The 23449-nt window shown below is 38.2% G+C and overlaps 1 protein-coding gene across 6 annotated transcripts in view; it reads left to right on the forward strand.

Annotated features, from left to right (window-relative positions):
- Positions 1-23449, forward strand: part of Kif2a (kinesin family member 2A) — a 74612-nt gene that overhangs the window by 25096 nt on the left and 26067 nt on the right. For all 6 annotated transcript variants that reach the window (XM_057789747.1, XM_057789745.1, XM_057789748.1 and 3 more), the window contains exons 2-3: positions 20830-20924; positions 21505-21621. In XM_057789747.1, coding sequence (XP_057645730.1) covers positions 20847-20924; positions 21505-21621 — 195 coding nt within the window. In that variant the 5' untranslated portion in view covers positions 20830-20846. The remainder of the gene's footprint in view (positions 1-20829; positions 20925-21504; positions 21622-23449) is intronic.

Below are 23449 nucleotides of genomic sequence, written 5' to 3' on the forward strand. Positions count from 1 at the left end.
AATAGACAATAGTGTTTTCTCATACTAAACATTCAAGTACTTAGGGATTCATAGAAGCTGTGGATGCTGTGCCACATAGATAACATAGAGAGCAAAGTAAGTTCAGATGCATGGGCAGTGGGGTCTTGTCTAATGAAAACACAGTGAAATACCATATCAACTCATTGTCAACTAATTGTGTCAGCTTTTTGTTGTATTCAAAGAGTACAGTGAGAAAACAAATGTCTTTCTCAAAAGTCACACGTCATCTGGACATGTAGCTTAGTGGTAGATTCTGGGTTCAATTCTAAGCACTGTTGATTTGTTTAAAGTAAAGTTCATATTTCCAGGGCTAAGAGTGTCGCTCAGTGGTAGAACGATTGCAGGGCCGTGGGTTTAGTTTGTCTAGACCTTTCTTATTTTTTGATAATATTTTTCTCTTTACCCGTTATAATAAAACTTGCACATTCACACACTAGAGTGTGAAGTATTTTGGAATATAGACCTTAAATGATTGTTATGTGGTGGCATCGCTTGTGCTAATTGTTGCTGTTGTGTGTTTTACCCTTTTTTTTTTCTTTACCCGTCACCCAGCTTCCAAATAATCACACAAATGGAAGCTTATTCTTTCTTATAAATGCCCTGCTTGGCTTATTTCTAGCCAGCTTTCCTTAACTTAAATTATCCGATGTACCTTTTGACTCTGGGCTTTTTTCTTTTCTTACACCGTGGGACTGTGTGACTGGCCCCAGCATCCTCCTTTTCTCCTCCTCCCAGATTTCTCCTGTTTATTCTGTCAGAAGCATACGGGAAATCTCTGTGAACTTAAAAAGGGGAAAGGGATGTGCAAACTTTGTCTAGATCTCCTTTGAAAATAATGGGCCAATTAATGGTAATATATAATACTTTAAGAATAAAGATGAATTAAACCATGGAATTCATGTTTGTTTCTATTTATTTTTAAGATTTATTTATTTAATGTATGGGTATTCCATCTGCGTGTATGACTTTATACCAGAAGTGAGCCACCATGTGGCTGCTGGAAATTGAACTCAGGACCTCTAGAAGCAGCTAGTGCCCTTAACCACCGAGTTATCTCTTCAGCCTCTTGCTTCTTTATTTTTAAGACAGAATCGCGTGTGTGCTAGGCTGGCTGTACTTAACTCACTATGTAATGGAGGATGACCCTGAATTTAAGATCCTCCTGCCTCCCCGTCCCCAGCACTGGAATTACTACACCCTATTCAGTTCTAAGGACTGAACTCAAGGCTTTGCACATGTTAGGCCATTACTTTTCTGAGTTTTCTACATGCTAGGCAGTTACTTATTCAACTGAGCTATACTCCAGCACCAGAATTTTTTTTTTTTAAAATCATACTTAGTATATTGACTATGTAGTGCAGTGAGAAAGATTCAGATATATTTGACAACTGGAATAAATAATTTCTTTATTTCAGCCTATGGACATAGTAAGTTTATAGTTGGATATTATGATGAATGTCCAATTCAAGCATTGCTTCTTGATGCGTCATCCTTGAGATTGGCCAATATTGACTATAAAATGATTTAACAATAGCATATCTCTGCTCTAAGATGTAAGCACATGAAATTTATTTTCTGTTTGACTTTGGGGTGCAAACAGCTTTAAATGTATGTGGAGTCTTAGTTTGGTTTGGGAGGCAATAATTTTATAGGTAACAACTGTAATTTACTGTGGGACACTAAAGAGAAGTGGATGTAAGGATTTGGCAAATGAGAAAAATTAGAGACTTCTAATTCACTAGAGATAAATCTTGGAATTTAGTCACAGGCAGATATTTGGTAAAATACTGTGTTGAAATAACCCGGTTAGCTAAGGATGAAACAATTATATTTTATTTATTATAAGGGGAAAACTCATGAAACAGGAAACAAGAAATCCAAGCATAGCAATGTCCCACAGGAAAAGGCACAAAGAGAGAGTACCTACCCTGGATCCCAGCGAAGCTATGCCTTAACTAAGACCCACCTCTTGGGGGCTGGAGAGATGGCTCAGCGGTTAAGAGCATTGCCTGCTCTTCCAAAGGTCCTGAGTTCAATTCCCAGCAACCACATGGTGGCTCACAACCATTTGTAATGAGGTCTGGTGCCCTCTTCTGGCCTGCAGACATGTACACACACAGAACATTGTATACATAATAAATAAATAAACAATCTTAAAAAAAAAAAGACCCACCTCTTAAAAATGATTGGCTAACAAGGTTCCCCATAATCTCCCCCTTTTGTCTAAACAAGAGCTATCTAAACCCAATACAAAACTATATACAATAGGAATAGATATCAAGTATAAAATTACAAAGAACATAAGCAATATTAAGCAAGAAACACATGACAAAAGAGTATAAATCTTGCATTGGAAATAAGCTTGGCTAAATCATGAGAGGAAGGTAACTACGACTATCTAATCTTCAACCCCATCAAAGGCCTGAGAAGGAAGGTAGTATTACTGGAGTGGCCAGGAAGTGCAGTCAAACAGCTTCCAAAGCCAGTAGAATATGACAGAGACAATTAGCTACCTGAGCAATCACCCAAAGTCTCATTTGCAATGTTGAAGCAACCAACTTTGGCTAAGGCCTAGCGTAACTGACAGACCATTTTCAGAGGCAGGAGATTTTTTCAGAACCGTCTTACCCTGTCTTGGCAAGGTTTGGCCATCCTTTTCCTTGTGTCCTGCTTATCCAGTCCAGATACCATGTACTTACTTGTCAGTGGACAAGGCAGGGACAGTTCCTTGCCCAAAGGCCAATTGTGCCAAGAAGAAAACAAAACTCCAAGTGAAGTGTCTTCGGTGCTCAACATTCTCTTGGAAATAGATTGGTTCTGTCAGGAGCAATCATGTCTCATGTCAACGTAACTCTAAGTTATTTAAATGCCATCTTCTACAGATCCTTGAAGTGGTTGAAGATTATCTAGGCAGAATACAATCTCTGTGTATCTAAAGAATCTAATTAATCTGAATGTATGTATAACAAACATATTGACCTCCCTGTTGATGAGATTCAGAGGTCTAGACAGGAAGATGCTCTAGCAGATGCTTGCTAGATGGGCAGTGGGTATTGTCACAAAAATGTGTTCAATTACAACTTGGTAAGAGTGCTGATATAATTGATCAGTTCGGGGCCCTGTCAGCTCCCAAGGTCTTCAGTTTTATAAACCTGTTGTTTTACAGTTACATTTGGATTGTTGATGCTCTTTTCCCCATACACAATCCCCCAGAACAGTAGGTATTCTCTCTGTTCTTTCAGTTGCAGTTTTATTTTGAGTGATACATTGCTTTTAATCTTACCAATTCTTATGTCTTTATTAAAAGCCGTTATTTAAAGTATACAGTAGAATTTTCTGTCTTCCTGCTATACCCCATATCTTTCCTTCCCTATTTAAGGGTGCTTTATCTATTCTCCGAGAGATCAAGTACCTCGGGTATTGGTCCTAAACCTGAAGCACTTCTCACATAGTTCTCGCTATATAGGTAAACTGAATTCTTTTTAGCCTAGGCGGAATGGTTCTAGAAACACAATGTTATTTAATGTATTACTACATATCTCCTCTTGAATGTTTCATAAACTTCTTATTCAGCGAGCCCATAATTGAACTAGTCCTTAAGTGTCGATGTATGTCATCACTTTACTTTTTCTTTTGCCTAACTCTGAAACCAAGTTGTCTTCCTTAGCTCTTTGCTCTGGACCTCATGTTCTATCTTCAGTTGTCTTAATGAAATGCTCAAGTACTCTTTCACCCTTCTAATTCATCCCTGCACCATGACTTTGGTCAGGCTGGAAACTTGTCTATGTTGCTGCAACAGTTTCTGGAAGATCTCTCACCTTTGATTACCTGCTGTTTCTTAGCAAGCCTGAGCAGTCTGCCCCACTTGATAGCATCATTCTTGTCACTTAGTTTGAAACATAGGCTACTCCAGACATGCTGGTAACTCCTTTTTCTTTTTAGCTATTGTTAAACATCCCACCCTTTTTATTCCTAAGATGAATCCAAGTTTTATGTTCTGCATCCCATCTGTTTATTTGGTCAGAATGCTCATGAGAGTGTATTAACTGCTTAATTTTGTCTGGTCAGACTCCAGGTCTGCTTTGTCCCCACTACCTAGCAGATGGTCTCTATACAAGATTGACAGTTTGCTGAGTCAGTGTTTAAGTGGAGTAGCCATGCTACTCTTTCTACACAAGCTTTGACATTCTTTTTTTTTTATATATATATATATAATTTGTGTTGCTCATCTCCAGGCATAAAATGCATGACATGACAAAGTGATGTGCACTATTGCTCTTAATGTATACTTTAAATTTTCTTAAGTGTAATTACCGATTTTGATTAGCAGTATAGCCCCATGGTTAACCATTAAGTTCCAGATAGCATGTACATGTATTGAAAAGTCTCCATCCTTTTTGCCCACAACCATTTGTCCTTCCAGTGTTACCGACTTCTTAAGTGAGAGCTCTTTTGTCTTTCAGCAAGTGTGCCTGTGTATATCTAGATACCTATATGTAGTATAGATATGTTTCATTATGTACTTCCCTACACAATAACTGTATAAAATGATTTATAATTTAATTTAACTGTGTAGCTCAGTCTGGCCTAGAACTTGTGATGGTCCTTTGCCTCAGCTTCACCCAGTGCTGGGAATGTATGTGTGGGCCTTCCCTTCCCCCTCCTGTAGAGTATTTGAGCACAATAGTCTCATTCTTTCTCATGATTACATTTTATTAGTAGCTGAATATATCAGCATTTTATTTACTTGTCTTTTATTGATATGCATGCTTGTGCATCATTTGTAGATTCTGTATGAAAGGAGTGTATGCATGTGTAAGTCAGAAGACAAATTTGGGAAGTTAATTCTGTCCTTCTACTGGGTAGGTCCTGCCATTCCAACTCAAGTTGCCAGGCTTGGTGGCAAGTGCTTTTCTTTTATTCACTTTATCCATCTTGTTGGCCCTTTTTCTAGTGAGAAAAAATTAGTAGGGATTAAAATCCTTGAAGTAGATCAGTGGTCAAAGAATTGATTCTTTTTAGTTTGCTGGAACTTGACTATTTGCCTTCCACAAAGCGAGAATTTACCTTTCTGCCTGCAAAGTGCCTAGTGGTCAGACCCTCATTTTGCCTTTACAACATTAGGCATTGTTCTTACTCCAGCTTGGATCGGGAGCAGAATTTGATGGTTGCTTCTCTTTCCTTTTGAAATACCTTCTTCAGTTGTGTTCTAATACTCTGCTGGATTTTCCTTGTCTCTGACAACATCTGGATCACCTGTACTGCTACCATTAGTTGCCTTGCGTAGACAAATGGAAACCTAGGATTTCTGTGCTTGTTCTCTGTGATCACATTTAGCCTTTAAATGCTATGTGAATCAGTGTTTCTACAAGTGTTGTATTATCATCATCATCGTCATTATTATTTTTATTCCACCCAAAGAGCCTTTTTTACATTTTTCCCTTGTCACTCCCTCACAATGAAATTTTAATACCACAGATATCTGTTGTTTGTGCATCTCTTCATGTGTGTGGCCCTTGGGAATGCCCTGAACTGTTGTAATATCTGATATATGTTCTCCTTGAGAGCCATTTTTTTTTCATCCTCTTTAGGACATTATCTTTGTTGGTGAGAAACTGGTGTGCTGAAGCTTTTCTCTTCAGCTGGACTACCCCAGAACCAGCCAGCTTACTTGATAGCACTACTAGGTAGATAGCCCCAAACTTGATGTGTATAAAATGAAACTCAGTAGCTTGACTTTAGCCACACTGTCCGCACTGAGCTCCTATAACTCCACTCTTTGTATATCTTTTACTTTAGACTATGTAATTTTGTATTCTCTATTTAACCTTAACTATTTAAGAACTTGAAGGAATGGCTCTTGTCTATTTGACCAGACATTGAAAACAGAAATTTGAGAAAGTTGTTTAGCCACTACTATCACAGAATTCCATTGGTGGTGTAGAAGAGATTGTGATGAGAAATTGAGGATGTAGTAACGTTATAGTGTTATTCTCATGTAAGGGTGTGTTCGGGCACAAGAGAAGATACCTCTATAGCCAGTTCTTGAGTGGAATTTCCTTCGAGTAAGAATTAGTCTTTAGGTAAGATTGCTCGGTAGATTCAGCAGAATGTGTTGTTTTAGCAACATTGGTGCATAAAATTGCAGTATTCTAGAGAACAAGGCATTTTTCTTAGCCCAGATCTATTTTGGATATTTTATCACAGGGGGACATGTGAAGATGTCCTTTAAAGTTCCCAAGTGTTTAAATTTACTTAGTTAATAACCCCTACTTAGGGATTTAAAATTTTTATGTGTTGGTTGTGTGGTTGAATGTTTGCAGCACACATGTGGAGGTCAGAGAACAACTTTGTGGAGTAGGTTCTCTCCTTCCACAGTTAGGAACCTCTGCAAGTGGAACTGCAGTGTCATTTCTTGTCACCACATTAAGTGGATATTTTAGGGCCTTAAAACAAAGTTTTTGCCACAGAGAAACCCTGTCTCGAAAAACCAAAAAAAAAAAAAAAAAAAAAAAGAAAACAAAGTTTTTTTATTGGTTCAGCTGTAATCATAATCATTTTAGAATTTGAGCTTTTATATTCTAGTTACAGTTCAATGTTGGTACTTTTAAATCTTCACTTACCAACTCCAAATATGGAAGACATTAGGGAATCACAGTGATTTAATCTTGCAAAGGGCTTTACAGTGAACTCTTTCAAATAATTGTTCTGTTGTATAGTGTAGCTCAGTTATCCCAGAATAACAAAGAGGAAACCCTTCCGGGTCACCCCAAAGGAACTGAGCAGTTAGTTTTTATATCCCTTCTCAAAATAGTGGACTGCCGATGAAACTTTTTTCATTGGGAGAAAATAATTTGTATGCAGTATGGGTGAAAGTGTATCTTGTTTTGAAGTTACCTTTTCTTGATGAAAAGTCTAAGCTATATTGTGTCTCTCTCCACCCCCATCAAAATGTCAGGTTTATGTATAAAGTCTAAGAAAGACCATGCTAGAGCTTTTAAATTTGGTAATAAGAGTAACATAAGTGTGATGAACCAAAATAGAAAGAACTATGTTGGGCAAAGTCGCATTCCCTAGGGATTTATTAAATAGCAACAGTACAGTTAGTTACGAGTGTCAGCTGGCGCGGTATTTGCTCTTCTCTAATGACACCTTGCTCCAGCAAAGCTGTTGATGGTATAATGTAAGGATTCTCTTCACTGCTTAGATTAGTTAGTGAAACCTAGATATCAGCTTGAGAACTTGACTTCTGCTGGACCTGCCTACTCATCTGTGCCTTTATAATCTCTGAAAATTCAGCTGATTCCTTTCTGGCCTTTCACCCTTCAGGAACAAACCTGTATTTACTGTTAGAGCTAAACAGCCATTAGGCAGTTAATGAATCAGGGCTGACTGTTACTGTGTACTTTGTCTTTCACTTTCTAGGTGATGCTTTTGTAGCATCTTTAGTGCTTTTAGTCTTTGTGTTCTAAGATATTTACTAATCTTCCTCTAGCCCTCTCCTATTATGTTGTTAATTATAGAATATCATTGTATTGAACTTTCCTAGCAATGGGTTGTTATTATGTTTCCCAAAGAACATGCTTTTTGAATCATTTGAAGAATGGAATTATCTCTTTTTTAAAAAAGGTCTTGAGACAGATCTCCTTAGACCAAAATATGGGGGGGAGGCTAATCAGCATAAAATATTTTGTTATGACTCAAAAAGATGTATTCAGACATTTGAATTATATTCAATTATATAGAACACTGGCAGTTGTTCTATAACTAAGTATAAACTTGACTAGAATCAACACATGTAACATGAGAAGACAGACATGATAGTAAGTACTTGTCATCCCAACACTCAGGAGGCTCTGGCAGGAAGATTTCATGCCCAATCAGCCTTAACTAGAGCAAAAAAATAGTAAGGGAAGAAAAAGGAAGAGTTAAGACAGTTTAACAAGTCACACATTACAAATGGCACAGAGTGCGGTCTGTGGGCTCTAGGATAATTCGTCAAGATTCTCTGGCAGGGACTCCACCTTGAAGAAAGCTCTTTCAGATATCTGTTTACCAACTGCTGATTAACATTCCCTCTGGAAAGAGCCAGGCATGTATTCCTAATATGTATAGAATTTTATAGAATTAAAGTTTTGTAATAAAAGTTACTTCTTTGTTCTGAGAATGGGTATTTATGCATGCTTTTCTTCTCTCCTGCCTGAGACACAGAAGGCAATAATGTAGCTTAGTTTTAAAAGTCTGTGCAGTAAAACACTGAAACTTTAAATTATGTAGCCATATTCTTACTGAAAGTTTGAGGAGATTGCTTAAGAATAGACAAACTAGAGAAGTTAAATTTTTTAAATTACATTTATTTTGTGTGCACGTGTGTGCGTGCCGCATGTATGGAGATCAGAGGACAACTTGGAGGAGTTATTCACACTGTTTGGGGCCTGGGGCTTGCACTCTGGTTTTCTCCATGCCTGTTGGTCCAAGAATCTTATATTCAAATTTATTGTAACACAAGATATATTTTGTGTTGTTTATTATATAACTATACATGTGTGTATCTCCCATGATTTGTTTAAGTATATTTTAATTATAAATAACTTTTTCTTATTTTTAAACTTATCATACCACAAGTACAAACCCTAGAATTTAACAACTCTAAAATGTTTGAAAGTCAACATTATAAACAGTTTTATAATTCAAGTTTTATTTTACTAATTACTTATTAATTTTTACATTTTGAGTGTATTTTGTACAAATTTTATGTATTATTTAGATATTAAGATGTTAAATAAGAAAAGAGAAAGTTTTGTAGAAACTTTAAGAATTACTGATAAAATATTATTCACTTTCGGGGAATATTTGTCATTTGTATACTCGAGCATACCTCAAACCTGTAATTTGAATAATTACCCACAGAACACTGAGTTTGTATTCCTAGGTCTGTGGTAAACAGCTGCAGCCTTCTTAAAAGCTGCTTGAATATGAAAGGAATTTAGTTTTTCCATGTTTGTCCTTTTTAAAATAAATATATCTGCTATATAGTAAGTATTCTGCTTTTTTGAATGATTGTAGTAAAATTTTGTCAGTACTTTTGACTGATTTATTTTGGCTCTTGTCTCCTGCATTTGCAACCAATTATACTTTACATGCAAGACAAGGTTTGTGCTTGCCTAATTGGTTGCTGGCATTTCTTAGCCTCACAGCTGCTATGAATTCAGCTGTAAACCAGAAAACATATAATAGGGTCCTGTTCTAAGAGACCAAAAGGCAATTGTCAACATTCAAAACTTGTTTTTGGCAGTTCAGTAAATATATGAACTTTTACAAATTAAGAATCACTAATCCTCTCTGAAGTAGCCATATTAATTTTTTAAGATTAGAAAGCCTTAAATTCATGTATTTATTTTTATTCACTGCATCAAAAGTGACTTGAATTGGAGCATATACTCTTAACTGTTCATTTGTAATTTTATTTTCTTTTTTTTATATTTATTGAGCTCTACATTTTTCTTTGCTCCCCTTCCTGCCTCTCCCCTCCCCCCTTCAACCCTTTCCCAAGGTCCCCATGCTCTTGATTTACTCAGGAGATCTTGTCTTTTTCTACTTTCTACTTCCCATGTAGATTAGGTCTATGTAAGTCTCTCTTAGTGTCCTCATTGTTGTCTTAAGTTCTCTGGGATTGTGGTTTGTAGGCTGGCTTTCTTTGCTTTATGTTTAAAAACCACCTATGAGTGAGAACATGTAATAATTGTCTTTCTGTGTCTGGTTTACCTCACTCAAAATAATGTTTTCTAGCTCCATCCACTTTCCTGCAAAATTCAAGCTGTCGTTATGCACCACATTTTCCTTCTCCATTCTTCGGTCGAGGGGCATTTAGGTTGTTTCCAGGTTCTGGCTTCGACAAACAAAGCTAATATAAACATAGTTGAGCACATGTCCTTGTGGCACGATTCAGCATCCTTTGGATATATACCCAAAAGTGGTATTCCTGGGTCTTGAGGAAGGTTGTTTCCTAATTTTCTGAGAAATCGCCACACTGACATCCAAAGGGGCTATACCAGCTTGCATTCCCACCATCAATGCAGCAGTGTTCCCTTTTCCCCACAACCTCTCCAGCATAAGTTGTCCTCAGTGTTTTTGAGCTTGGCCATTCTTACAGGTGTAAGATGGAATCTCAGAGTTGTTTTGATTTGCATTTCTCTGATGACTAAGGATGTTGAACATTTCCTTAAGTGTCTTCATCCATTTTAGATTCCTCTGTCGAGAGTTCTCTGTTTAGGTCTGTACTCCATTTTTTTTTTCTTTATTGGATTATGTGATCTTTTGGTGTCCAATTTCTTGAGTTCTTTGTATATTTTGGAGATCAGACCTCTGTCTGATGTGGGGTTAGTGACGATCTTTTCCCATTCTGTAGGCTGTTGTTTTGTCTTGTTGACCATGTCCTTTGCTTTACAGAAGCTTTTCAGTTTCAGGAGGTACCATTTATTCATTGTTTCTCTCAGTGTCTGTGCTGCTGGGGTTATATTTAGGAAGTGGTTCCCTGTGCCAATGTGGTCAAGTGTACTTCTCACTTTTTCTTCTATAAAGGTTCAGTGTGGCCGGCTTTATGTTGAGGTCTTTGAGTTTTGGACTTCAGTTTTGTGCATGGTGATAGATATGGGTCTATTTTCATTCTTCTACATGTTGATATCCAATTATGCCAGCACCACTTGTTAAATGTGCTTTCTTTTTTCCATTTGATATTTTTTGCTTCTTTATCAAAGATCAGGTGTTCAAAGATGTGTGGATTGATATCCGGGTCTTCTATTTGGTTCCAGAACTCCTGTCTGTTCTTATGCCAATACCAGACTGTTTTCAGTACTGTAGCTCTGTAGTAGAGTTTGAAGTCAGGGATTGTGATACCTCCAGAAGTTCTTTTGGCTATCCTGGGTTTTTTGCTTTTCCATATGAAGTTGAGTACTATTTTTTCGAGGTCTTTGAAGAATTTTGCTGGGCATTGCATTGCATTGAATCTGTTCCTTTGCAGCTCTCAATATTCTTTCTTTACTCTGTATGTTTAGTGTTTTGATTATTATGTGGCGAGAAGATTTATTTATTTATTTATTTTGGGTCCAGTCTATTTGCTGTTCTGTAAGCTGCTTGTTTCTTCATAGGCATATCTTTCTTTAGGTAGGGAAAGATTTTTTTCTAAGATTTTTTTCTATGCCTTTGAGTTGAACTTCTTCTGTACCTGTTATTCTAAGCTTTGGCATTTTCATGGATATTTTGGATATTTCCTGGATATTTTGGGTTAAGCTTTTGTTAGATTTAATGTTTTCTTTAACTGATGAGTCTATTTTCTCTATTGTATCTTCAGCTCTTGAGATTCTCTCTTCCATCTTTTGTATTCTGCTGTTGATGTTTGCGTTTGTGGTTCCTGATCTTTTTCCATGATTTCTGTTTCTATAATTCCTTCGGCTTGTGTTTTATTGTTTCTATTTCAGTTTTCAAGTCCTGAATAGTTTCTTTCATATGTTTGATTTCTTTTTCTTGGTTTTCTTTAAGTGATTTCCTGATGTCTTCCAATTTTTTGCTTGTCTTTTCCTCATTGTCTTTAAGGGAATTTCTTATTTCATCTTTAAGAATTTCAAACATTCTCTTGAAGTTATTTTTTAGATCATTTTCTTCTGCTTCATCCATATTTGGTTGTTCAGGTCTTGCTGTTGTATGGTCTTTAGGTTTTACTGGTGCTGTGTTGCTCTTTGTGGTGTAGCATGTGATCTTACCTTTTCTACTCATGTTTGCCTCTATTAGGTGTGGTTCGGGCAGTCTGAGATTCTGTTGAATAATCTTCTAGGTACCAGTGAATCCAAAGCTCAGATGGTTGTTCCTCGTGGTACAGTCGGTGTCACAGTTCTAGTTACCCTGTTGGTTAGTTACTGTTCCTGGAGATAGCTCAGGGCTCCTGTGCTTTGCTATGCTACCTTGCAGTTTACTGTCTCAGGCCTACTTTGGCCTAGGTTGCCGGCTTTGCCCTGTTTCTGTAAATCCTGGTCTGGATCCCCTCCTGCAGAAGTTGGACCTGTTCCGGTGGAGATCACTGACTCTGGATCTGGTCTCTGGCTCAGTCCTGATCCGCCAGTGTCCTGAGACTGGTTTGGCTCCCAGGACTGGATTTGCTCTTGGCTTCTGTTCCCACTGGAGCTTGTTTCCTCAGGCCCTCTCTCCATTTGTAATTTTTTAAAAAACAGACTTGTTTGTTTAGTTGGTTGGTTTTGGTTTTGATTTTTGAGATAAGATCTTACTACATATTCCTGGTTGACTGAGAGCTTGCTTTGTAGACCAGGCTTTGTCTCCTGAGTGCTGGAAATAAAGGCATGTGCTGTAATGCTTGCTCTTCGTGACAGATATTTGAAAGTTGAACTCTAAACTGTTTATTTTTACTATGACAAAAAGTTGAACCTTATTGTAGAGATTTTTAACGTAAATCATTGAAATAAAGATTCTGAGTTCAAAATATTATATATTTATTTAGCCACCCATATTTTTATAATTATCTTAGTATTTAAACTTGTGGAATTTGCTTTTCCCTTAGGTTAAATCATGAGCTTGCCTGCCTCCCTGCCATTTGTCTAATACTTGAATTTTGGTCTAGGAGATAGACAGCTGAGTTGATATAATCACGAGGACCTGATTTCTAGCCCTCGAGCTCAAAAAACCTGGGCATTGTCATCCTAGCATTGGGGAAGGCAGAGATGGGAAACCCCTGAGCCCACTGGCCAGCATTGAGGACCCATATATCCTGCTAGAAAAAGCTTCCACTTGACTATGATTAAAGCATTGTTTTAGCTCATTCTTACTATAACAATGCCCAAGACTCCAGAATTGATTGAAAAGGAGGTGTATTTAATTCTCACTTCTGGAGGCTTGAAAGGCCAAGATTTCATAAATTCATATGCCCAGGTTCCCTTAGGCTGTCAGACTACTTTATGCATGGAGGAAAAAGAAAAGGGAATGGCCAAGGAAGCTGAACTTGTTTCATAGTAAACAGTTCCAGTAATAACTAATCTCGTTAAGTGAGAATGTGAGCTCCTGCAGATGGTACTAAATTATTTATTAGCACTCTAGTCCCCTCCTTGGAGCCCAGACACTTCCCATTAGGCCCCTACCTCTGATTGTTCTGCTTTTTTTTTTTTTTTTTTTTTTTTTTTTTGGTTTTTCGAGACAGGGTTTCTCTGTGGTTGTGGAGCCTGTCCTGGAACTAGCTCTTGTAGACCAGGCTGGTCTCGAACTCACAGAGATCCGCCTGCCTCTGCCTCCCAAGTGCTGGGATTAAAGGCGTGCGCCACCACCGCCCGGCCTGATTGCTCTGCTTTAAGGAATTAAGCCTCAACATGAGCTTTGGGAGATGAGAAGACAAACCATACTCAGATCATAGCATTCTACACTCATTTTTACCCCTTACACATACAAGTACAGTCGTCCCGTCTCCATAGTCCCAAAGCCTTAACTCCTACAACTCAGAGCCAGATAAGACAAGTTTTCACATGCAAGATAGAATGCTGGGTAAGTCATAAGGCAAAATTCTCATTGTAAGGAAGATACAAATAAGTTAGCAGGGCAGCCATGTAAAAGTTCCTCACTAGTCAATAGAATTAATAGAAGCCAAGGGTAAGGGCCTCAGCCCAAGGCCTCAGACAACCCTACCTCCAGACGTTAGACTGCTGGTGCTTGCTGTTGCCTGCAGTTTTCTCAGTTGTTGGGTGCTGCTGGTTTCCCTTCTTGTTCTGGGGTCCTAGAACTGATCCCTCTTCCATAGGTCTAATAGGTGTTGCCCCCATGCAGATTCTCTGTAGTAATCCTGTCCAGCCTGGGCTCTCAAGTCGTTTTTCTTTGAATTTAAGTAGACGCAATCTCAGTGCTTACATTCTGCACACCTGCAGAACTTGCACCACCAAGGATTATGGCCTGTGCTCTGTGGAGTTGTGTCCTGAATTGCACTTGGGTGCTTTAGACCTTTGCTGAAATCCTGGTTCTGGGATTGCATGGTGAAGACAGCTCTCAGGACCCCTACGTGAACCCTGTTATGGAAAGGTTGGCAACCAAGTCCATCTTTGGAATATTTTCTTTTATTGTGTCAGCTAGCTTTTTGTCACTGACAAAATGAGATGATGAAGGAAGGGTTTTTTTTTTTTTTTTTTTTTTTTTTTTTTGGTTCACTGTTTGAAAGTTTCAGTCCATGATCACTTATCTCTTTTGCTTCTGAAGCAATGTATGATAAAAATAGACCATTATGACAGGGAGGGTGAGGGTATTGTGGGGCAACACTTCTCCACCAAAGGCAGGTGGGGGACCAGGTGGAGAAGATAAGGTGAAAGGTCCCTGTTAAATAGTGTCATCACCTTGGAGGTGGGGGGACAATTTATATTCAGACTAAAATAACTTGTTCTGATGATTAGCATTTAGCTTCCTTCTTTTTTGGAGCTAATTTGTTTAGTTCAACAATATTCTTACATGCTTCACATGAATAAACTGCAAATTTTTTGAGTTTTTATTCTTTTTTGTTTTGTTTTGTTTTTGTTTTTTTGTTTAACGTTCCCCTTGCTCTCGTGGGGGCCTGCTTGTTGGGGTTTCTGTCCTGCCCAGTTCCTACAGCCAGTAAGGTCCCAAAGAAATCACACAGAAAGTCTATATTAATGATAAACTGATTGCCCCATTAGCTCAGGCTTCGTATTAGCTCTTATAACTTATATTATTAGCCCATTATTCTAGTATATGTTAGACACATGGCTCGGTACCTTTTTTTGTGAGGTAGGTCACATCTTGCTTCTTCCGTAGTCTGGACAGGACTGGGAAAAGACTTCCTTCTTCCCAGAATTCTCCTGTTCTCATTGCCCCATCTCTACTTCCTGTCTGGTTGTTCCACCTATACTTCCTGCCTGGCTACTGGCCAGTCAGTGTTTATTTAAAACATAATTGACAGAATATAGACAATTCTCCTGCACCAATTAACAGTGTGATTATATAGTACCTTTGGTATTTGACTTAGAAATTAGTTTGTCACTGTGATGATGTACATTCAGGTTCTTTCCAGTGGATATATAATAAGGGTGGGATTGGGGCTGGATAAAAGAGGGAGTCTGACAAGATGGCTCAGTAGTAAAGTAGTTGCTGTGTAAGCATGAAAGCCTTCAGGTAATTCCACTACTGGTGGTGTGTGCCTACAGGACTGACAACCTGCAGAATACCTTGATAGAAGTTTTTCTCATATACTTTGGTTTCAAATGTAAATTGCAAGCCCAGGTATGATGATGCATTCCTTTAATCCCTGAACTTGGGAGGCAGAGGCAGGTGGGGTCTCGGTGATTTTGAGGCCAGCCTGGTCTACAAAGCAAGTTTCAGGGTAGCCACTTTATAAGACTAGGTCTCATGTAGCTCAGTCTGACTCCTAACTTGGCTATATAGCCGAAGATGACCTTGAACCTCTTGGATGCCTCCATTACCTAACAAGTGCTGGGATCTCAAGAGTGAGCCACTCTGCCCATTTTTTTCCCAAAATATAGGAAGGAGAAATACGCCACTAAAAGTCAGAGGCTAATGAGGTGGCTCAGTGGGCAAAAGATGCCTACTGCCAAGCCTAACAATTGAATTTGATCTGAGAAGCAGAGAACTAGTTCCTGCAAGTTGTCCTCTTAGCTCCATATGTGTGTTGTAGCATGTGTGTATCCATACACATAAACACAAATAAAATATAATAGAACATTTTTAAATAAAAAGAAATCATTTGTGATACCAAATTTTAATAAAGCTTCTGAGAAAGGAAAATTGTTGACTTGTATCCAAAAGAATACTCAGTACATTTACAGCCAAATAACAGTTTGATACTATTGATTTTTTTTGAATGAGAAAACTGATTTTACAATTTATGCAAGTAAGTAGAAGGCTAAGATTATAAAACAAACTCATTAAGAAGAGTAAGGTGTGAGAGACTGCTTCAGCCAAGCTCTCTGACAGTATACCTTGGATTCAGAGATGAGGAAGTAGCCTCATTCATATGCACTTCAACTATGACAAGTTCTATTGCAGATAGAGAAAGCAAATGTGTTTCAGGAAATGAGCAAGTTGGTTTTCAGGAAGGAAGGAAGGTGTGTTACCTACACAGTAACTAAATGCCAAGGCATTAAGGACATGAATATGAAAAGGCTGTGTTATATTTTTGAAGAAAATATGAGAAACTGTCTTAAGTTTTCTCAGTTTGGGAAGAATTTTATACAGAAAGACATAATCATAAATATGTTTGCCTTGGATATGTGTGTTGGTGAAAATGAAATCCTCAGGTTGCATTGTTAGTACAGTGTCTAGTTATTTAGTCAAGTGGCAAAATGCAAATATGACTTCATTTTGCTTCCTCTAGAGTTTAGTGTTAACTGGTGCCTCTGGTTGTTGTTTTTTAATTACATTTATGCATTTAATTTTTTCAGTGTGTGCTTTGCCTGCATGTTTATATGTGTACACCTTGCATGCCTGGTGCCTGTGAAGGCCAAATGAGGGCATTAGCTACCCTGAACTGGAGTTATAGATGGTTGTAAACCACCATGTGGGTGTTGAGAAGTGAACTCTGATCCACTTTTGAAATAAGTTCCTGGCTGTCTTGAGACTTACAGTGTAGCCCAGGCTGTTCTTACCCTTGCAGTAGTTCTCCTGCTTTAGTCTCTTTAGTGCTGATGTTACAAGCGTGCGCTACCATACTCAGCTGTAATTTAGTTTTAAGCCAGAATCAGTTGGTTGATGTGTTAGCATCAAGAGCAGCAAGAAGGGCAAAATGATTGGAAATGGAGACTAGTTGAGAGAGCAATGCATACTATCATACAATACTAATCTGTCTTTGTTTTTTCCTTTGGCAACTTCATACATCTGTGCAGTGAATTTTGGTCATTCTCATATGCCCATCCTACTTTCCTCTCATCCCCCTCTACTGTTTAAATTGTTCTTCCCAACAGTCTCCACCCCCTTGTTTCCATGTCTTTGTGTGTGTGTATGACTCACCGAGTTAATTAGAGGTGTGACAAGACAGATATGCAAAGCAATAGAGTTAGTGTAAAGAAAGAAGGATCTGGCTGTGAAACAGTTTAATAAAAACATTAAAATTAATGTTCAGTGTTAGGGACAGGGAAGAATAAAGTATGGCTGTTGGGAAAGTAAATGGAAGACAATCTCTTTTTATTATTTGCATGGACTGTGTGTGTGTGTGCACATGCATGTGCGTGTACACATGTTTATAATGGTTGTTGGATTCCCTGGAGCTGTGATTACAGATTTGAGCCACCTAGTATGGGTGCTAGTGCTCTTAACTGCTAGACCTTCTATACCCTTAATAAAGGAGTATCTAAATCCATGCTGTCAGTGGAACTATTAAAATTAATAGCTTAATTAAATTAATATATATAGTGTCATGGAAGCAGCAATGTGTGTGTGTGTGTTTCAAAAAATTCCCACCTTTTAGGAGGTACAGCTGAGAGATCATATGTTCAAAGGTTCAAATACCCCGTTTAAATCAGTATATCAGTTGCTAGTACTTAATACACTTTAAGTATTTGTTTATTGTTTGATTGCTTTAGAGACATGGTTTTATGTAGCCCAGGCCTAACATGAACTCAGTATGTAGTTGAGAATGGCCTTGAACACTTGACTTCTAGCTTCTACCTCCCAAATTCTGAGATTATAGGTTTGTACTGTTGTGTTCAGCTAAAATTTGAATTTTTATAAGACTTCTGCAAATTTTTATGTCGTGCATATATATGTGTGTATATATTATGTGCATGATTTAATATATATAGTGATTGACAGTAATATATATAATGCTTTAAATTAATGCTACTTTTATCATTAATACAATATTAGCATTATAGTCTTTAATGTGCAGTTTTTGTTTTAAGTACTTAAAATTTTGTAAATAATGTACATTTTAAAGTAAGTTATAAATGCTCTAAGGGTTTCATCTACAGGTGATGGTATGCATGATTTTAATCCTAGCTCTTGGGAGGCAGGACAGATGGATCTCTGAGTTTGAGGACAGCTGGGGTTACACTGAAACTCTGTCTCAAACACACAAACAAAAAAGAGGGTTTAACTTAACCCTCTTTTTAACATGTGCAAATTTCTTTTGTCAGCATTTTATTTGATAATACATAGATGTATAACGTAGTTTCTGTTCTTGGCTGATGTGGGATTCCCCTCTTTATGCTATGAATATGTTTTATTACCGTTGGTTAATAAAGCTGGTTGGGCCAGTGGCTTAGCAGAGTAAAACCAGGTGAGAAACCTGAACATAGATATATAGAGAGTAGGAAAACTCAAAGAGATGCCATGTAGCTGCCGAAGAAGAAAGACACCGGGAAACCTTACTGGTAGGCTACAGCCTCGGGGCAGTACATAGATTAATAGAAATGGGTTAATTTAAGATATAAGAGTTAACCAGGAATATGCCTAAGTTATTGGCCAAGCAGTGTTGTAATTAATATAGTTTCTGTGTGATTATTTGGGTCTGGGCAGCTGGAAACGAATGAGCAGTCTCCATATACAAAACGGTGTTTCAAAGTGGGGCCACTATATCTACATAAAAACTGAAAGAGCTTGGGAAGGATTCTAAACACAAAAGAACAGAGTTAAGCACAGCTTCTTGGTAGCCATTTTTTTTTCAGATAGGCTGTTTGTTCTCAGTGAGCAGTGGTGCTGTTCCTCTGAGAGAAGGCTTCTTGACTCAGCATTAGCAGTAAAACTGCGTGGCTTCCTGGTTCGTGCTAGTAGCATGAACTCTGGCTCTTTCATGAGGTCCTGCACTTAAAAGGGATTTATGAGCAGCATGCTACAACTCGCTTAATGGCAACATAGACTGCCTGTGTCCCTGAAGCTGGGGCATTGAGCATGGCTCACAGAGGCAGTGATCATGCCTCTGCCATGTCGAACTGGGCAGAGCAAACAGGCAGGGCCATGGAGTTGATCCAAGTCATGCCAACTTAGCATTTAAAAAAGAAACAGCAGTGCTCCTAGACAGAAAGTGATTACAGATACACAATAAAGACAGATTCAGACAGAAATAAACCTTTGAATGGATTATAGTGTGTTTAAAAAGATATATGTAGGCTTGGAGGAGAGGGGGAAAAGAATATAAACAGTTAGAAAAAGAAGTAAATGGTCTTAAAAAATAAAAAGTCTTTAAAGAGACAGAATACAGACAGTTATAGATTAAAGAAGTAGAGAAAATTAAGCCATGTAAAGATAGTACATACACAGTGAGTCTGGATTATGTACATTATTGTGTTTTGTTTGAATTTTTTGACTGCAGAGATATTTGATTCTGGGGGCTGCTAAATTAAACCAACATATGTATTTTAGAGGTATCTTGACTTCAAAATTTGAGTATGAGGATGTATTGCTTTCGAAAAGAGGTTCTGCTTTTGTTCCACAGAAGATGAGAACCTGTGGATTTCCTCCAGGATAATGTGGTTTGATGAAACAAGATCCCCAAAAAGTCTCTGTGAAACCTAAAAATAATTCTTGCTTGATAACTGTTTCGTATATGTAATTTTATTTTGTTAAAACCTTTCTTTTTATTTATACAGAAGAGGGGAGATAATGTGGGATGTCCTGTATATGTGTTGCTTTTATTGGTTGATGAGTAAAGCTGCTTTGGCTTATAAGAGAGCAGAATATAGCCAGGCTGGAAGAGATAGAGAGAGAGAATAGGTGTAGTCAGGAGATGCCATGTAGCTGCCAAAGGAAAAAGATGCCTTCTGTTAGGCCATAGCTTTGTGGTAATACATAGATTGATAAAAATTGGTTACTTTAAGATGTAAGAGCTAGCTAGAAATACACCTTAGACATTGGCCAAGCAGTGTTGTAATTAATATAGTTTCTGTGTGATTATTCGGGTCTGGGCAGGCAGGAAGTGAATGAGCAGTCTCTAGTTACACTTGACTAGTCCAGTGGAAGTAAGACATGAAATAAGCAATAAATATTTGGTGGATACATAATCTGAGAATCTATTGGTCTGATTCTATGAATTTGTTCTAAGGAAATAAGCGGCAAGTGTATAGTGACATATAAATATTGATATTCTGTTCATAATACTGGAAATGTAACCTCAAACTACTATGAACTCAAGTAAACAGAATACTATATAGTGACTTAAATTAATGACAAGCTCTACAGTCACTGACTGGTAAAGTCCATAGTCCATTGAAAGGGGAAGGAAACAAATCCAAAGCACTCTGTATCCTAGTCTGTCTATTGATGGCAAGATTACAGTCATCAGAGAAAGTATGCTTAGTAGATTTGCTCAGGTAACATGTGGAAGAGCACATGCAGATTACTATTTCCCAGCCTTCAGGGACTCATTCTTTTTCTCTGTCTTTTGTTTGCATCAAATATGATTTAAAGTGATTTTTCACATAAGTAATCTTTTTGCTTATATAGTATAACAGTTAATCTTGTGATTTTTTTTTTTTGTATACCACAGGTTCAGTTTGGATTCATAGCAATTTTGCTTCCTAATCACTAGACTGTTTGATGGCATAAAATTTTAATCACCTGTGTCACTGTGGCCATTGATCACATAGACTTTTGTTCTTATCTTATACCCTGAGTTTCTGTACTTGTTTTAATGAAACTAATGGACAAAGTTCTTTTGTGAAAATTCCTTGTAAAAATTGTCACATCATACATATGTGGATGTGTGAGCATTGTGTATGCAAATTAAGTTAATAATTATTATTAACCATATTTAAGAATGCTGTCATTCATTGCTTTTAAAATGTGTGTTTTATTCCCACTTAGGCCGAATACACCAAGCAATGGTAACATCTTTAAATGAAGATAATGAAAGTGTAACAGTTGAGTGGATAGAAAATGGAGACACAAAGGGCAAGGAGGTACGGTTTCTGAGCTAATCATCATTTCTAGTCAAGATTCTGAATACAAAATAAAACAGAAAGCCATATAATTTTATATGATGTAGACATTCTGTGTCATTCCTTTAAGAACTTTTCAAATAGTGGCTGTAGAGATGATTCAGTGGTTTAAGATAAATGGCTGCTTTTCCAGGGGACCCTGGTTCAATTTTCTACCCCAGCATGATTGTTCACAGCCATGTGTAATAGTCCCAGAGAATCCAGCACTTTTCTGGTTTCCGGGAGCACCAAACATGCACACAGTACACAGATATTCATGCCAATAAAACCCCTATACACATGAAGAAAATCCTCACTGGAAAGTGAGTTTTAAAAGTTAACCCAGAGAAGGAGAGTCTCTCCTTGTATCACCTGTTCTTTAGCTCAGTGCACAAGATTTGACAATTGCTGTATGTAAGTAACATTATTAAAAAATAAGTGTAAAGTATATGTGGGTTATTATTCTGAGCACTGTAATTTGCAAAGTGGTGTCGTGTCATCTTTAAGTTGAAGTCATTTAAGAGTCATCTGCTCTATAACTCCCATGTTCTTGTTTACACAGATTGATCTGGAAAGCATCTTTTCGCTTAACCCTGATCTTGTACCCGATGAAGAGATTGAACCCAGTCCGGAAATACCTCCACCATCATCATCCTCAAAAGTGAACAAAATTGTAAAGGTAAGTGATAAATTTAGGGGTGTGTGTGTGTGTATATGGTGCTTGTGCACGCATACATGGGCTCTTGCTCTCGCTGACTTGAGACTGGTAGACTTTGAAGAGTATGTATGTGTTAAGTATTGTTTGATTTACATTTTAAAACAATTCTTTCTACCTTCTGTATCCATGTTGTACATATATGCCTTCCTGAGTTAGGGTTGTCTAGTTCACAGTTCATGACAGTCTTTAGATCATATTATAATTTCTTGCCTAATTAGGATTTTTGGAGGACTAATAGCTTCTCAGAAGAGTTGAGTTAAAGTTGCTTTTTTGTCAGTGTTGAATGACAAAATACCTGTTTGTTAAGAGTAATAACTATTCTGGTACTCTGAAGTGATGAGAAGTGGTAAGGGTATTGTAACTAGCCATGTGTTGTTAGTAAGAAGGTGTTGCAAGACCACTTTGGAAATCAGTGTGGCGATTTCTCAGGAAATTTGGGATCAACCTACCCCAAGATCCAGTAATACCACTCTTGGGAATATACCCAAGAGATGCCCTATCATATGACAAAAGTATCTGTTCAACTATGTTCATAGCAGCATTGTTTGTAATAGCCAGAACCTGGAAACAACCTAGATGCCCTTCAATGGAGGAATGGGTGAAGAAAGTGTGGAATATATACATATTAGAGTACTATTCAGTGGTAAAAAACAGTGACTTCTCGAATTTTGCGTGCAAATGGATGGAAATAGAAAACACTATCCTGAGTGAGGTATCCCAGACCCAAAAAGAGGAACATGGGATGTACTCACTCATAATCGGTTTCTAGCCATAAATAAAGGACATTGAGCATATAATTTGTGATCCTAGAGAAGCTAAATAAGAAGGTGAACCCAAAGAAAATCCTATAGTCAGCCGCCTGGATAGGGGAAGTAGACAAGATTGCAGGGCAAAAACTGGGAACTTGCGGGTGAGGTGGCATGGGGCTAAGGGGAAATGGGATGAGAAACGTGAGAAGGGGAGAATGGGAGGAGCTTGGGGGATTGGGATGGTTGGGATATAGGAAGGGTGGATACGGGAGCAGCGAAGTATATATCCTAACTGAGGGCGCCATCTTAGAGTTGGCAAGAGACTTGACTCTAGAGGGGTTCGCAGGTGTCCAGGGAGATGTCCCCAGCTGGTACCTTGGGCAATTGAGGAGAGGGAACCTGAAATGACCCTATCCTATACTGATGAATATCTTGCATATCACCTTAGAACCTTCATCTGGCGATGGATCGAGGTAGAGACAGAGACTCAATTTGGAGCAACGGTCTGAGCTCTTAAGGTCCAAATGAGGAGCAGAAGGAGGGAGAATATGAGCAAGGAAGTCAGGACCATGAGGGGTGCACCCACCCACTGTGACAGTGGAACTGATTTATTGGGAGCCCACCAAGGCCAGCTGGTCTGGGACTGAATAAGCATGGGTTGAAACTGGACTCTCTGAGCATGGCGGACAATGAAGGCTGATGAGAAGCCAAGGACAATGGCACTAGGTTTTGATCCTAATACATGAACTGGCTTTGTGGGAGCTTAGCCTGTTTATAGACGCTCACCTTCCTGGACGTAGATAGAAGACCTTCGTCTTCCCGCAGGGCAGGGAATTTGGACTGCTCTTCAGTATTGAGAGGGAGGGGGAATGGTGTGGGGTGAGGGGGCAATATTTGGGAGGAGGGGAGGGAAATGGGAAACGAGGATCAAGTGGAAATTTTAATTAAAAAAATAAAAATAAAATTATAAAAAAAAAGAAGGTGTTGCAAGGGCAGTGCTGCCACCTCCATGTACCGTAGCTCAGCAAAAGTGAAAAATC

This window comes from Chionomys nivalis, chromosome 15 (assembly GCF_950005125.1).
Source record: "Chionomys nivalis chromosome 15, mChiNiv1.1, whole genome shotgun sequence".
NCBI lineage: Eukaryota > Metazoa > Chordata > Mammalia > Rodentia > Cricetidae > Chionomys > Chionomys nivalis.